The sequence below is a fragment of the Bombina bombina genome, chromosome 6 (assembly GCF_027579735.1).
Source record: "Bombina bombina isolate aBomBom1 chromosome 6, aBomBom1.pri, whole genome shotgun sequence".
Lineage (NCBI taxonomy): Eukaryota > Metazoa > Chordata > Amphibia > Anura > Bombinatoridae > Bombina > Bombina bombina.
In genome coordinates this window covers 364,195,852-364,210,499 of record NC_069504.1, presented here as the reverse complement: position 1 = coordinate 364,210,499, position 14,648 = coordinate 364,195,852, and the positions used below count along the sequence as shown (strand labels likewise).

At 38.7% G+C, this 14,648-nt stretch overlaps 1 protein-coding gene across 1 annotated transcript in view; it reads right to left on the bottom strand.

Annotated features, from left to right (window-relative positions):
• Nucleotides 1–3,365: 3,365 nt before the first annotated feature.
• TSPAN17 (tetraspanin 17) overlaps nt 3,366–14,648 on the bottom strand; it is a 244,598-nt gene continuing 233,315 nt past the window's right edge. The window contains exons 6-8 of the mRNA XM_053717045.1: nt 10,057–10,104; nt 9,612–9,728; nt 3,366–5,751 (exon numbers count right to left, since the gene is read on the bottom strand). Of these exons, the coding sequence (XP_053573020.1) occupies nt 5,686–5,751; nt 9,612–9,728; nt 10,057–10,104 (231 nt within the window). The 3' untranslated portion in view covers nt 3,366–5,685. The remainder of the gene's footprint in view (nt 5,752–9,611; nt 9,729–10,056; nt 10,105–14,648) is intronic.

Below are 14,648 nucleotides of genomic sequence, written 5' to 3'. Positions count from 1 at the left end.
GATACCAGAAGGGACAAGCAGATGTTTCAAACCTAAAGGTTTGAAACCGAAGCGCCCAGGACCGATCCAGGTCCAGACTCCGAACTCTCAGACAAGAGACATGGTCAAAAAACTAGACCCCCATAACCTGAGAGCAGTCGAAGTTCAAACCCCCAGAGGAACTGACAAGTTACCTCATACAGAGAAGAGCACCCTGGGCAGCGCATCCCACATACCAATGTCCCTGGACATTGGATGCTTGAAACAGTTTGAGACCAAAGAACCTAGAAAGACATCTTAATAGGCCTAAGAAAAGGGCAACCAGCACCCGGGGGAACGTCTGAAACCAGGACCCTCTGCTTGAAACCCCAAATGGCTAAAGGTCACGGGATTACACGGAACAGGCTCCATTTGAAGGATGGAGGGCTGAGTCAGCCCTGCCGAGATTGGACCTGTGACCTTGGGTTTTTAAAACAGGCATTATTAAAGTCAGGGTATTTTACCAACTGAGCAACCTCTCCGACCTACAAGCCCTTAGGATGAGAAGTGATAATATCACCAAGACCCCTAAAGGATCAGCCTCCCAGAAAATCCTGTACCTCACAGGAAAAACGGTGGGAGCTTCACAACTCCTGGCAGACCAGTCGACCAGGAGATGCCGGAGGAAAAACAACAGGGAGTAACCCCATGCGCCCCCTAGAGAGCATGCAACATACAAAAAAGAAAAATGGTAAGGAAGACACGGATGACCTGACCACCCAAAAAGGGCAACAAGTAGCCCGAGCAACCTACAAGAGGTACCGCAACTAGGCCACAAAAAACAGACATCCAGAAGATACCAAGAGTAAAAACAAAAATCGTCATCCATCTGGTACACTCTACGCCCAGAGGTCATCAAAACCTCCAAACCCATGGTAAAAGGAGGAACTTAGGTTCCCAGGCCAAAAGGCCTTCCCCGAGGAGCCTCAACAGGCTCTGAGTCTGGAACCCCCTTGACAGTAGGAACTGTAGGAGGATTGATGGAGTCCCTCTGACTTCTAGTAATGGTAACAAGAACAAACAAATACTTACCAAAGTGAACCTAGCACCGGACAAGGTAATGAGCACACCGTGACATGAACCATAAGGAACAGCAGACAGCGCTCGACCAGTACTCACCTGGTACAAGAACACTCCGAAACCATCCATAGTCCAAGAAAAATCGAAGCCCCAGAAGAGATCGAAAACAAACTATAAACATAACTATGTCGTTATATAGTACTGCACAACTTCCGCGATAGTGTTTACGCGACCATAAAATTGCAAGTATCAGTTCCAGAGAAGAAACGTTCCCAAAATGGAAAATCATAACAGACATGAGCTGCATAAAACAAAATAAACACATTTTAATCTTAAAACAGGTAAGTAAAACCAAATGTAAAGTACTTTACATTTGGTTTTACTTACCTGTTTTAAGGTATGCTCTTGATAAAGATGTGTAATACTTTGAAACGCGTTGAGCAAATAAAAACCCCTTTTTTACCCGAGTTGAAAGACTGACAAGATCTTTTTTTGCTGTGCCGGGCCGGAATCTCCTTATATATGGAGTAAGTTACTACATCTTTTTTATTGTATATTGGATATCTTTGTCATCTGGGTTTCCATTCATTCACAGTTTAAAATTTTGGAAACCCTTGGGAAAATTAACATTCGACACTAGGATCTTGTGGGCTCTTGCCATCCGATGTTACATCCTCTTCCAGCTTAACAGATACATCTTATGGAGTGAGTATACTGCACCCATATTAATTGGCTTTTATATACGCTTCAAGCCTTTTTCTCTTCATTTATCAGAGAAAACCATCTAATAGACCTGCGCCATCTATCACCACTACCTATCACTACACATTAGCAGACAGAGCACATAAAAAACATGATTAAGTCCCCCCTGTTCAATAACCCCCCACAGGAGATATTCACCCTGGGACCCTGACTTCTTTTGTTAACATTAAATTCACATATGGAAATAAAATGAAACAATCTTACCGGAATACACATCGTGGAACAGGAACACGGCCCTTCAAGTGTAACAGATAGTAGCATCGCTTCTGACATGGACTTGAGAGAAAAAAAGCAGGCAGAGAAACTCGTCATCGCTGATTTCCAAGGAGCTGTTAACATGAGTTGGGATGGTTTCGCAGGGATGACACTCCCTGCATCTCCGGACTCTTAACTTTCATCAATGTTCTCACTGAGAGGCTGACAGGATTACTTAAAACTCCAGTCCCATTTCGAAGAGTACTACCCTCCATAAGATCTTCTTATGCCAACCTCCTGTGACGAAAAGGCAAAGAATGACTGGGGGATGAGGGAAGTGGGGGAGGTATTTAAGCCTTTGGCTGGGGTGTCTTTGCCTCCTCCTGGTGGTCAGGTTCTGAATTCCCAAAAGTAATGAATGCAGCTGTGGACTTTTCCTGTTTAAGAAGAAAAGAATGTTAATTTGTTTTAGAAACATTAAGAATTGGGTGATATGTTATTCTATAGCAAGACAACATAAATACCTTGTAATTACAAGGTGTTTACTGTCCCTTTAAATCATATTTTGTATTTGCAACTATTTGAATGAGTTATATCTTAACTACAGTGTAGAATTTAATATTCATGCATGATTAAAAACATCACATTAAACTCATTTTTAATAATCAACATAACATTGTATAGTCCTCATCCCTCTTTTCTCCCATTCTGCACCACTCCATTATGCCTCTAATTTATGTACTGCAGTTGAATTTCAATATCGTTAGATTTATAAAGATCAAGATGTTTAAATATTCAGTCTTCTCCTTTATAGGGCCCCATTTATGAAGCTGTGGATGCAGTTTCGGGGGGACCAAGCAATTCAGGCTCGCACTAGAGGGCCTGAAACACTAGTTAATTAGCTGCAGTCAAATCTTATCGAAATGATTGACAAGTCCTGCTCTCAATTGGTTGCACAAGAGCAGAAAGTGATTGTTCCTTTTGTTCCTGCTCATGTATGGACTTTGATTTTGGATTTGACTAACATTGTGATTTGGGTCCTGATGAAGGTCCATGTTTTGATCTTCTCATCCTCCTGCCATAAACTGTAAGTGTATGCCCACCTACTAATTTTAACTTATCGGGTACATAATACTCTCTGCTACCCTGAAACATGTAATAAACTTGTATCATGACCAATGCTCTATCCACATTCCTGGACTAGTTCTAATAAAATAATTATTCAACATTTTGGTCTTTCACCTGGACTGACATTTCTATTTTTTATTTTTTTGTTGTTGTGGAATACTCTTGTGCAATCAGATTTACTTAAGAAAAATACAAAAACCCAGACTTTCTCCTTTACATTTACAGACCACAAGTAACAGACACAAGGTTTAAAGACTTTTATTTTCCATGTAGAATGTCTACAGTAACATTTTAGTTTGAATTCCTGATTTTTTTTTTGCTTGTCAGTCTGACGGGCGGACGGAACGATGGGTGAGTTATCACCAAAGTCTTTTCAGATTTGCATACACCTGAAATCATTCACAATTTTGAGGGAGACATGTTAAAACATGAAAGCAGCACAGCAGATTTTTAAACAAGCTCCAATCCTTTTTATAGATTGAGCCATCAAAGGAAGAATTTCCATTGTACATTAGGTTTAGATGGGCCAGTAACAATTTGTGGGGGAAAAAAAAATTCCCACTCTGTTACTAAGAGATTGGATCAATATCATATAAAACTCTCAAGCTGAAAAAAGCTACAATACTTTAAAATGGAGGGGAGTTGCAGGAAATCAGTTGTTGACAAATTTATTCCAAGGATTTAAGAATACGGTAATAATGATCATTTCAAATAATACATCTCTCTCTCATTGCACAGCAATGTATCTATCTCATTGCTGGAGTCAGGATAATTAAAGAGACATGGACTCACAGCTGTGCAGAAGTTCCTCATCTCTCTACACTTGTGCATTGCAGGAGTATGGTCATTTCAGCATTTACAATTCCCAAGCAGAATCACGTTTTTGGCAGTTTATTATACTACAGAAGTTTGGTTTGTTGTCATGGACACACCTGGTACTTTGAGGTATATGATTTTATGTATCGGTGATCCCATTCTTGATAGAATGCTTCCTACCCAAACCTATACAGCCTTACAAGCTAGCTATGTGTAAAACCATATGAGAGGGGGTTATATCATTGTGCTCGTCAGTAAACTAATCTGTTTCCTGAATACAGATGAGTAAATGTGACTGACAAGTGGATCCGGTCACACTAAGATCAGCATTCAAAATGAGTAGTCAGGCTTTCTATCATCCTGTAACTGGTTTAATTTGTCATGATAAAATAAGTGTTCTTGGTCTAAAAACTTCTTTCATCAAGTAAATAAAACAAAAAAGGGAAAGCATTAGGTTTGGTAGCGCGTCCATCAAAAAATTGGTCCATAAAATATGCAGCAATAAAAAAAAACAACAGAAAGATGGTTGAAATAAATAAAACTGGCATAGACAAAAAAAAAAGTAAATATCTTGGTCCCAGGAGCCTGTCTGACACCATCTACAAATAGCTTTCTGGTCACTAAGACTTGTAACAGGAATACTTTTAAAAAACAAGGGAACATATATGCCCATAAGCCTTGACAACATTTGAAGAAGCCTGAAGCAGCAAGGCAAACAGTAGTACATATCTGCAAAGTCTCAGAGGGAGACGTGTATGTTACAGTGCTCATGAGGATTCTAGGTTAGTGCACAAAACAGAAGTGGATGGACCTGCTCCCTTAAAGAGGTGAGCAAGAACAGGGACTACAATATGCTTTGACCTACAACAGTAATGGCAGCTTCTGTGTCGCAAGCTAAAACAAGGCAGTAAAAGACAAAGAATGTAAAAAAATACCATACCTGTGCAAGTGCATTATGTAACTGGCTCCCTTGCTGCTACAATGCAGGTTTGGTTTATAGGCATCCTAATAGGGCATTAATGAACCCTGAGGCAGTTTCAGTGGTACAAGCATTTCCACGAGTATTACAATTACAATATAACAATCTCACTTTCTTTAGAATTTAGTCGCCTCACTACATTACTGCTTCATTGAATTACTGTCATGGTTGGCACCAACATTCTTCTCGAGGCAAACAAAACAGAATATTAAAAAAAAACATAAAATATACATAGGCAGCTCTGGAAGCTAAAGGGGTTAATCTGTAGTTTCTCCAGTGTGAGACAATACAAGAAGCTTTCTGGCCTGCACGGCATCACCCATCTTCATAGACTGAACAAAAAAATAAAAAGTCATGAGGGGTATCCAACAGCAGTAGAGCTTCATGTCCTTTCATTTTGTAATATAGATATATATAAATATAAATCACAGTCAGTTGCACTGCCTTCTTATAGTTCACATGCACTTATTTACACTTCCGCTTCCAGTGCCAGCCCCTCCATGCCCAGGGAGGGAAGGAAGCTCACGTTGGACGTGGTGGGTTGTGGCACAAAACACAACGCCACCCTCACTCGGTCTAAAATCCCATAATACAGTAGAGCAGAAAACAAAATCAAAACTATATAGCCCCCATCAGCTCCGCCTCCCACCCAGTCTGCAGCAAGTCCATGCCAACAAGGGTGGCTGTACGATATCCAAGTTCAGTCCCAAAAAGGCAGGCTACCAGGGTTAGAGAGGGTGTGGTGTTGGGGTGTGCAGGGCAGCTAGTCACCAGTTTGCTTTCACTGCTTTAATATCGCTGACAAGATTCTGAGCTAAACATATTCCAAAAATCTGAAGGAAGAGAAAAAGGGTAACATTTAGCAGCCAGTATAGATAATACAAATACTTTACAGCACTCTTAATTCTTCTTGTAGGGAGACAAACAGGGAATTTTTAATGGTTTCCGAGACAAAAGAGAAGTGTTAACATTTACGTGCTCTGCTTATGTGGTGGGATAATAGTAAAATAGTTTAATCTGTTTACCACTAGAGGAGCCAGTAAGCCCCAACTTGAATAGCAACAACATAGACAGATCAACTGTTGTGATAAATGGATCAATAAGACAGAAGAATATTGTCTACATCTGAGGTGAAGTTTGTGATATTCACAATTTACATTTGCCAGAAACAAACCTGAGAACATCTGAGAAATAAATGTCAAATTTAACATTTTACAGCAGTTTTCATTAGTTTTTCGTGTTAGCAGAGTCAAAGGAACAAAGTTTAAAAATTAAACAAAAAATGACTTAAAGATACATGCTTCAAATGTAGCCACACATACAGCCCCCGGAATAAATACCAGACAAAATAGGGCTGTTCGATGAATCAAATACCAGCACTACACTCACTGTTGTGATGCACATGAACAAATGTATTGCTGCAAATATCCTCCAATATACTTTTCAATTACTCACAACACTACGGTTGTCTGCTTGAGACAACAGTGGTACTGGGAGATATTGTATTACTAATAAGCCAGTGGCAGAGCAGAGAAGCACTGTGAGGGAGAGGTAGCGTAGGACTGCAAAGTCAAATGTAGTGAAATGGTGCATGGTGGTCCCCAAACTTTAGGATGGACAAGCAGACAACCCTGCACAGTCTCATTGGAATGCTATACTCAAATGTTTTCTATTATCCATATTAAAAAGCAGCACGTTAACAGTTTTTTAATTTAGCTTGAAAGAAAATGCGAGTTAAAAATGTTTTAAATTAAATTTGAAACTAATGCAGCTGTATGAGTTGTGTACTTCCTAGGGCTCGTTAGCAGTTAGGTAAAATGCTCTCAGCCAAGTAAGCATTTTTAGGGAGTTTGTATCAGCCTAAGAACATCAGCAGGAAGTATATCTGACAATATGCTTTAGCCAGAAGTACATAGCCAATAAGTCTTGGCAGGAAGCACCCAACTTCTACAGTTAAATTCATTTTAAATTTAAAAAAGCTTTTAATCACTAAACTCCTTTTTTCATAAGAATACATTTGTGTACGGTACCCCTTTGCCTTTGGACTGAGTTGTGTGTGTATTTATATAATATAGATATGGAAGAGAAAGAGAGAAAGCGAGAGAGCGAGAGAAAGAGAGAGAAAAAGAAAAAGAGCGAGCGAGAGAAAGAAAAAGAGCAAGTGAGAAAAAGAAAAAGAGAGAGCGAGAAAAAGAAAAAGAGAGAGCGAGAAAAAGAGAGAGCGAGAAAAAGAGAGCGAGAAAAAGAGAGCGAGAAAAAGAAAGAGCGAGCTAAAGAAAAAAGAGCGAGCTAAAGAAAAAAGAGCGAGCTAAAGAAAAAAGAGCGAGCTAAAGAAAAAGAGCAAGACACAGAAAAAGAGCGAGACACAAAGAGAGAGACACAGACAGACAGAGACAAAGAGAGACAAAGAGAGAGAGAGACAGACAAAGAGAGAGAGACAAAGAGAGAAATAGAGAGAGACAAAGAGAGGGAGAGAGAGAGAAAGAGAAAGATAGACAAATAGAAAGACAGAGAGAGACAGACACTAAGAAAAAGAGAGAAGCAAAGAGAGAAAGACACACAAAGAGAGAGAGAGAGAGACACAGAGACAAAGAGAGAGAGAGACAAATAGAGAGAGATAAAGAGAGAGAGAGACAGAGACAGAAAGAGAGAGAGAGAGAAAGAAAGAGAGAAAGAGAGAAAGAAAGAGAGAAAGAAAGAGAGACATAAAGAAAGAGAGACATAAAGAGAGAGAGACATAAAGAGAGAGAGACATAAAGAGAGAGAGACATAAAGAGAGAGAGACATAGAGAGAGAGAGACATAGAGAGAGAGGGAAAAAAGTGTGTGAGAGAGAGAGAGAGACAAACAAAGAGAGAAAGAGAGAGAGAGAGAGACAAAGAGACAGAGACACCAAGAAAAAGAGAGAAACAAAGAGAGAGACACAAAGAGAGAGAGAGAGACACAAAGACAGAGAGACACACAGAGACAAAGAGAGAGAAAGAGACAAACAAAGAGAGAGAGAGAGAGACACAGAGAGGCAGAGAGAGAGAGAGAGAGAGAGACAAAGAAAGACAGATAAACAGAGAGAGAGAGAGACACAGACAGACAGACAGACAAAGAGAGAGAGAGAGACAAAGAGAAAGAGAGAGAGACAAAGAGAGACAGATAAACAAAGAGAGAGAGATAGAGAGACAGACAAAGAGACGGACAAAGAGAGAGAGAGAGACAGACAAAGAGACGGACAAAGAGAGAGAGAGAGACAAAGACACAAAGACAGACAGACAAAGAAAGACACAAAGAGAGAAAAAGAGAAAGAGACACACACAAAGAGAGACAGACAGACAAAGAGAGAGAGAGATAGAGAGAGACAAAGAGAGAGAGAGAGAGAGAGAGTGAGAGAGAGACAAAGAGAGAGAGAGAGAGAGAGAGAGAGAGAGAGAGAGAGAGAAAGAGAGAGAGAGAAAGAAAGAGAGAGAAAGAGAGAGAGATCGAGACAGACAGACAAACAGAGAGAGAGAGAGAGAGAGAGAGAGAGACAGAGAGAGACAAACAGAGAGAGAGGCGCAGACAGAGAGACAAAGAGAGACAAACAGAGAGAGAGAGAGAGACAAACAGAGATACAGAGAGAAACAAACAGAGATACAGAGAGAGAGGCAGACAAAGAGAGAGAGAGAGAGAGAGAGAGAGAGACAAAGAGAGAGAGAGACGAACAGTGAGAGAGAGACAAAAAGAGAGACAGAGAGAGACAGAGAGAGACAAACAGAGAGAGAGAGGGGCAGACAAAGAGAGAGAGAGAGACAAAAAAGAGAGCACAAGAGAGACAAAGAGAGAAAAAGAGCAGGGGAGAGAGAGACAGACAAAGAGAGAAAACGAGACCGAGAGACAAAGAGAGAGTGAGAAAAAGAGCGAGACAAAGAGAGTGAGAAAAAGAGCGAGACAAAATGAAAGAGAGACAAAGAGAAGGAGAGACAAAGAGAAGGAGAGACAAAGAGGGAGAGACAAAGAGAGAGAAAGAGAAACAAACTGACAGATAAAGAGAGAGAGACAAAGAAAGTGAGAAAAAGAGCAGGAGAGAGAGAGAGAAAGAGAGAGACAAAGAGAAAAAAGAGAGAGAGAGACAAAGAGAGAGAGAGAGAGAGAGAGAGAGAGAGAGAAAGTGAAAAAAGGGCAAGACAAAGAGAGAGTGAGACAAAGAGGAAGAGAAAGAGAGACAAAGAGAGAAAAAGAGTGAAAAAAAGAGCGAGAAAGAGACAAAGAGAGAAAACAAGACCGAGAGACAAAGAGAGAGTGAGAAAAAGAGCGAGACAAAGAGAGAGTGAGAAAAAGAGCAAGACAAAATGAAAGCGACAAAGAGGAGAGACAAAGAGAAGGAGAGACAAAGAGAAGAGACAAAGAGAGAGAGACAAAGAGAGAGAGACAAAGAGAGAGAGAGGCAAAGAGAGAGAGGCAAAGAGAGAGAGAAAGGCAAAGAGAAAGAGAAAGGCAAAGAGAAAGAGAGAGACACACACACAAAGAGATAAAGAGAGGTGCAAAGAAAGAGAGAGAGAGAGAGAGAGAGAGAGATACAAAGAGAAAGACAGACAGAGAGACAAAGACAGACAGAGAGAGACAGAGCAAGAGACAGAGCGAGAGACAGAGCGAGAGACAGAGAGAGAGACAGAGAGAGAGACAGAGAGAGAGACAGAGAGAGAGACAGAGAGAGATGAAATTACCTGCAGTAATGCAACTGCAACAAATACTCCGGCTACTACTATTAAATTATCTTGAAGCCACTTCTCAAACTGTCCAACACATCCCTTGGTGTAGATATACGTTTGCTGCTCTAGTTCCTGTAATGAGTAAACATTGTTATTAAAAGTTATTTTACAAATATCTTTCTCAGACCTTCTTTAGAATAACCACCTCTAGAGCTTATTTAGCTGAACAAAAAGTTAAATGCCACTCTGGCAAATTAGCCTACAGATGCCAAGTCTACAAAAGAATATTTCATAGCTGTATTTCCTGTGCTGATATGTTTAGATATCTCAGTGAAGCTTTAAGGCAAGTTAAAATCACAGCTAAATAAAGCTCATAAAACAAAACCTAATCGAAGAAGATTATTAATGGTTTCAAGTGTTACTCATATACTTTATTCAGACATGGGGGGGGGCTTCTTACCAGTTTTAATCTCACATCATATCCACACTGTGTGTTAAGAACATCTTCCTGCAGATGGAAATAGTAAAATAAAGAGTTAGGAGAACAAAACAGAAAATAAACTTTCTACACATGTAACTCACCTTTTAACTGTACAGACCCCCAAAGCTATCTGATGGGGTCTAAGGGCCGTCTCTAGAACTGGACCCAGACAGGAGCAGCACATTAGAAAGAGCACATTCTGTCTACCAGTGTATTTTTTTTAAAGAACGTACTCTCATATATGGTATATCAGCTGGGTTTCAGCATGCTCTCATATAAAAATTTAATCTGCTAAGATCGGTTTAGGCTGTATTAATGGACCGTTTGAGGGGGGGTATAATTTAATTCTTGGACCCAAGCAGCACAAAGTTTTAAGAGCTATCCCAGGTCTTTACTTGAATATCAGGAAAAAAGGGACAACAAAATATGCCCTATATACACACACACATATACAGACATACAGTACTGTGCAAAAGTCTTAGACCACCATTAGATTTGTTGTTTTAGCAATAGTATAATTATTATCATCATCAGTTATTTGTAGAGCACCAACAGATTCTGCAGCGCTACAAACATAGGCATGGTATGCAAGGTAACATTTTTAGGGATCAAGTGGGTAGAGGGCCCTGCCAAGAGAGTTGCAGTAATACAACCAGAAAAAACAAGATATTTGTATCCAGTATTAAAAAAAATCTGAAAAAACTGTTTCTACAGGCCAAAGTGGAAAGTATTTAGTGTGACCTCTTCTTACACTTGAGCAATCGCAGGAACTTGGCACCTAAATGGAATGAAACCCTAATTAATGTCACTGCTAGCACCTGCATTTGTCCTAAATTTATTTGTTTGCACAAGACATGCTTGAGCATTACATACACGCGTGGTATGAGTTTATTTCATTGGAAGCTTGCTAATAAGACCAACTTTCAATGACATTATTCCATTCAAAATGCTAAAGATCAGAGAATTTGACAGACATAAAATCACACCACACTTTTGTATCAGCAAGCCCACTCTCAAAGGGAAATCATCAAACAAATTGGACACTCAAGATGTGGTATTCATGCTGTTATAAAGAAATTTGAAGAATAAGTAGAAGTCAAGTTGTGGCATATGCAATATTGTCCGAATTGATGGGATCATGAGTGCTGAAAAGTACAGACAGGTTTTTAATTCATCATGCCATTTCTTCTGGAAAGCACCTGATTGGGAATGGTTTGATTTTTCAGCATGGTAACGATCCCAAGCACACTGCTAATGCAGTGAAATCATATAAAACAGCTGATAAAACTTTGACAGTCATGGACTGGTCTCCAGAGTCCAGAACTGAATAATATAGGGGCAGTGTGGAATCACCTGGACAGAGAAAGAAATAAAGGACAACCTAAAGCTAAAGAATAACTTTGCAAACTGCTGAAAGACGCCTGGTATAATTTACCAGAGGATTACTTAAAAAACGTCAGAACAGTCTCAAGAAAAGGGTTCAAGATGTACTTAGTGCCAAGGGAGGTCACACAAAATACTGACGTTTTCCTGAAGGAGCCATTTTGTTCTGAAATTTTTTTTTTTTATATATTTAGTGTACATAGTTTGCTTATTTTCTGTTTGTATCTTAATAAAGAGACCAAAAAATAAATATGGATGTTCATTAAAACTTTGCTAAATCAACAAAGCTGGTGGTGGCCTAAGACTTATGCACAGTACTGTACATTATATACCGTATATATATATATATATATATATATATATATATATATATATATATATATATATATATATATATATATATATATATATATATATAATGTATGTGTGTGTGTATTATATATATATATATATATATATATATATATATCTCCACACACACACATATAATATATAAATTATACACACACACATATATATATATATATATATATACATACATACATACATATACACACACACACACACATACATACATACACACACATACACATTATATATATCCACAACACAAACAGTGAAGACACAGGAAATTTTTCAAAAGTGTAAATATAATTGATGTTTCGGGGATAGATTCTCCCCTTCTTCAGAATAACTTTAAAGTGTACAAACCACATTTAAATAGTGTTACAAAACAACCCACAATACCTCAAACATAGTGAAAAAAGCGCCAATTAAGCACATACACAGCTCAAAATTGTCAAACCAGAAGTTTGGCACTTTTTTCACTGTTTGAGGTATTGTGGGTTGTTTTGTAACACTATTTAAATGTGGTTTGTACACTTTAAAGTTATTCTGAAGAAGGGGAGAACCTATCCCCGAAACATCAATTATATTTACACTTTTGAAAAATTTCCTGTGTCTTCACTGTTTGTGTTGTGGATGTATTACTGGAGTATAAGCACAGGTGGTTGACCCAGGAGGGCGGATTCAACATTTGCATCTGTGTGTATATATATATATATATGCACATACATACACACACACACATACATAGATTATTCACACACAGAAATATATATATATATATATATATATATATATATATATATATATATATATATATATATATATACACACACACACACAAACGCACATACACACACACACATATACATATACACATATATATATATACATATACACAGACACACACAGATATATATGTATATATATATATATATATATATATATATACACACATGCATACATACATACACACACACACACATATATATATATATATATATATATATATATATATATATATATTAGAGCTTTAGAGCTGCAACAACTAATCGGCATAATCAATAATAATCGATTATGAAAATAGTTGTCAACGAATATCATAATCGATTAGTTGGTCTGCAATTAGTTGGTCTGTGCACAGCACCAGCTGCTTAACCCAATGAGCTCCTGCACATGGTATTGTGTTTTATGGTTATGCCCTTAGCCTAAAGGACGTCTACAGACATTTACTTTTCACTTTTTTAGGACACTAACGCCTAGATTTAGAGTTCTGTCTGTAAAGACCTGCGTAGCTAACGCAGCTTTTTTTCCCAGCGCACCCTTAAGACACAGCTGGTATTTAGAGTTGTCTGAAGGGCTGCGTTAGGCTCAAAAAAGGGAGCGTAAAGGCATATTTACCGCCACTTCAACTCTCAATACCAGCGTTGCTTACGATTCGCCCATAGGAAACAATGGGGCAGTTTGGGCTGAAAAAAAAACCTAACACCTGCAAAAAAGCAGCGTTAAGCTCCTAACGCAGCCCCATTGTTTCCTATGGGGAAACAGTTTCTAAGTCTGCACCTAACACCCTAACATGAACCCCGAGTCTAAACACCCCTAACCTTACACTTATTAACCCCTAATCTGCCGCCCCCGCTATCGCTGACACCTGCATTATATTATTAACCCCTAATCTGCCGCTCCGTACACCGCCGCAACCTACATTATACCTATGTACCCCTAATCTGCTGTCCCTAACATCGCAGACACCTATATTATATTTATTTACCCCTAATCTGCCCCCCCAACGTCGCCGCTATGTTACCTACACTTATTAACCCCTAATCTGCCGACCAGACCACGCCGCTACTCTAATAAATGTATTAACCCCTAAAGCTAAGTCTAACCCTAACCTCCCCCTAAATTAAATATAATTTTAATCTAACTAAATAAATTAAATATTATTAACTAAAGTCTTCCTATTTAAAGCTAAATACTTACCTGTAAAATAAACCCTAATATAGCTACAATATAACGAATAATTATATTGTAGCTATTTTAGGATTTATATTTATTTTACAGGCAACTTTGTTTTTATTTTAACTAGGTACAATAGCTATTAGTTATTTACTATTTAATAGCTCCCTAGTTAAAATAATTACAAAATTAACTGTAAAATAAATCCTAACCTAAGATACAATTAAACCTAACACTACACTATCAATAAATAAATTAAATCAATTAACTACAAGTACCTACAATTAAATAAACTAAACTAAATTACAAAAAAAAACAAACACTAAATTACAAAAAATAAAAAAAGATTACAATAATTTTTAGCTAATTACACCTACTCTAAGCCCCCTAATAAAATAACAAAGCTCCCAAAATAAAAGAATTTCCCTACAGTATTCTAAATTTAAAAAGTTAACAGCTCTATTACCTTACCAGCCCTTAAAAGGGCTTTTTGTGGGGCATGCCCCAAAGAAATCAGCTCTTTTGCCTGTAAAAAAAAAACAATACCACCCCTTAACATTACAACCCACCACCCACATACCCCTACTCTAACCCAAACCCCCCTTAAATAAACCTAACACTACCCCCCTGAAGATCTCCCTACCTTGAGCCGTGTTCACCCAGCCGGGCACCGATGGACCAAAAGAGGGCATCCGGAGCGGCAGAAGTCTTCATCCTATCCAGGCAGAAGAGGACATCCGGACCGGTAGACATCTTCATCCAAGCGGCATCTTCTATCTTCATCCATCCGGAGCGGAGTGGAGCCATCTTCTTCCAGCAGACGTGGATCCATCCTTCTTCCACGACGCCTACTCGCCGAATGAAGGTTCCTTTAAATGACGTCA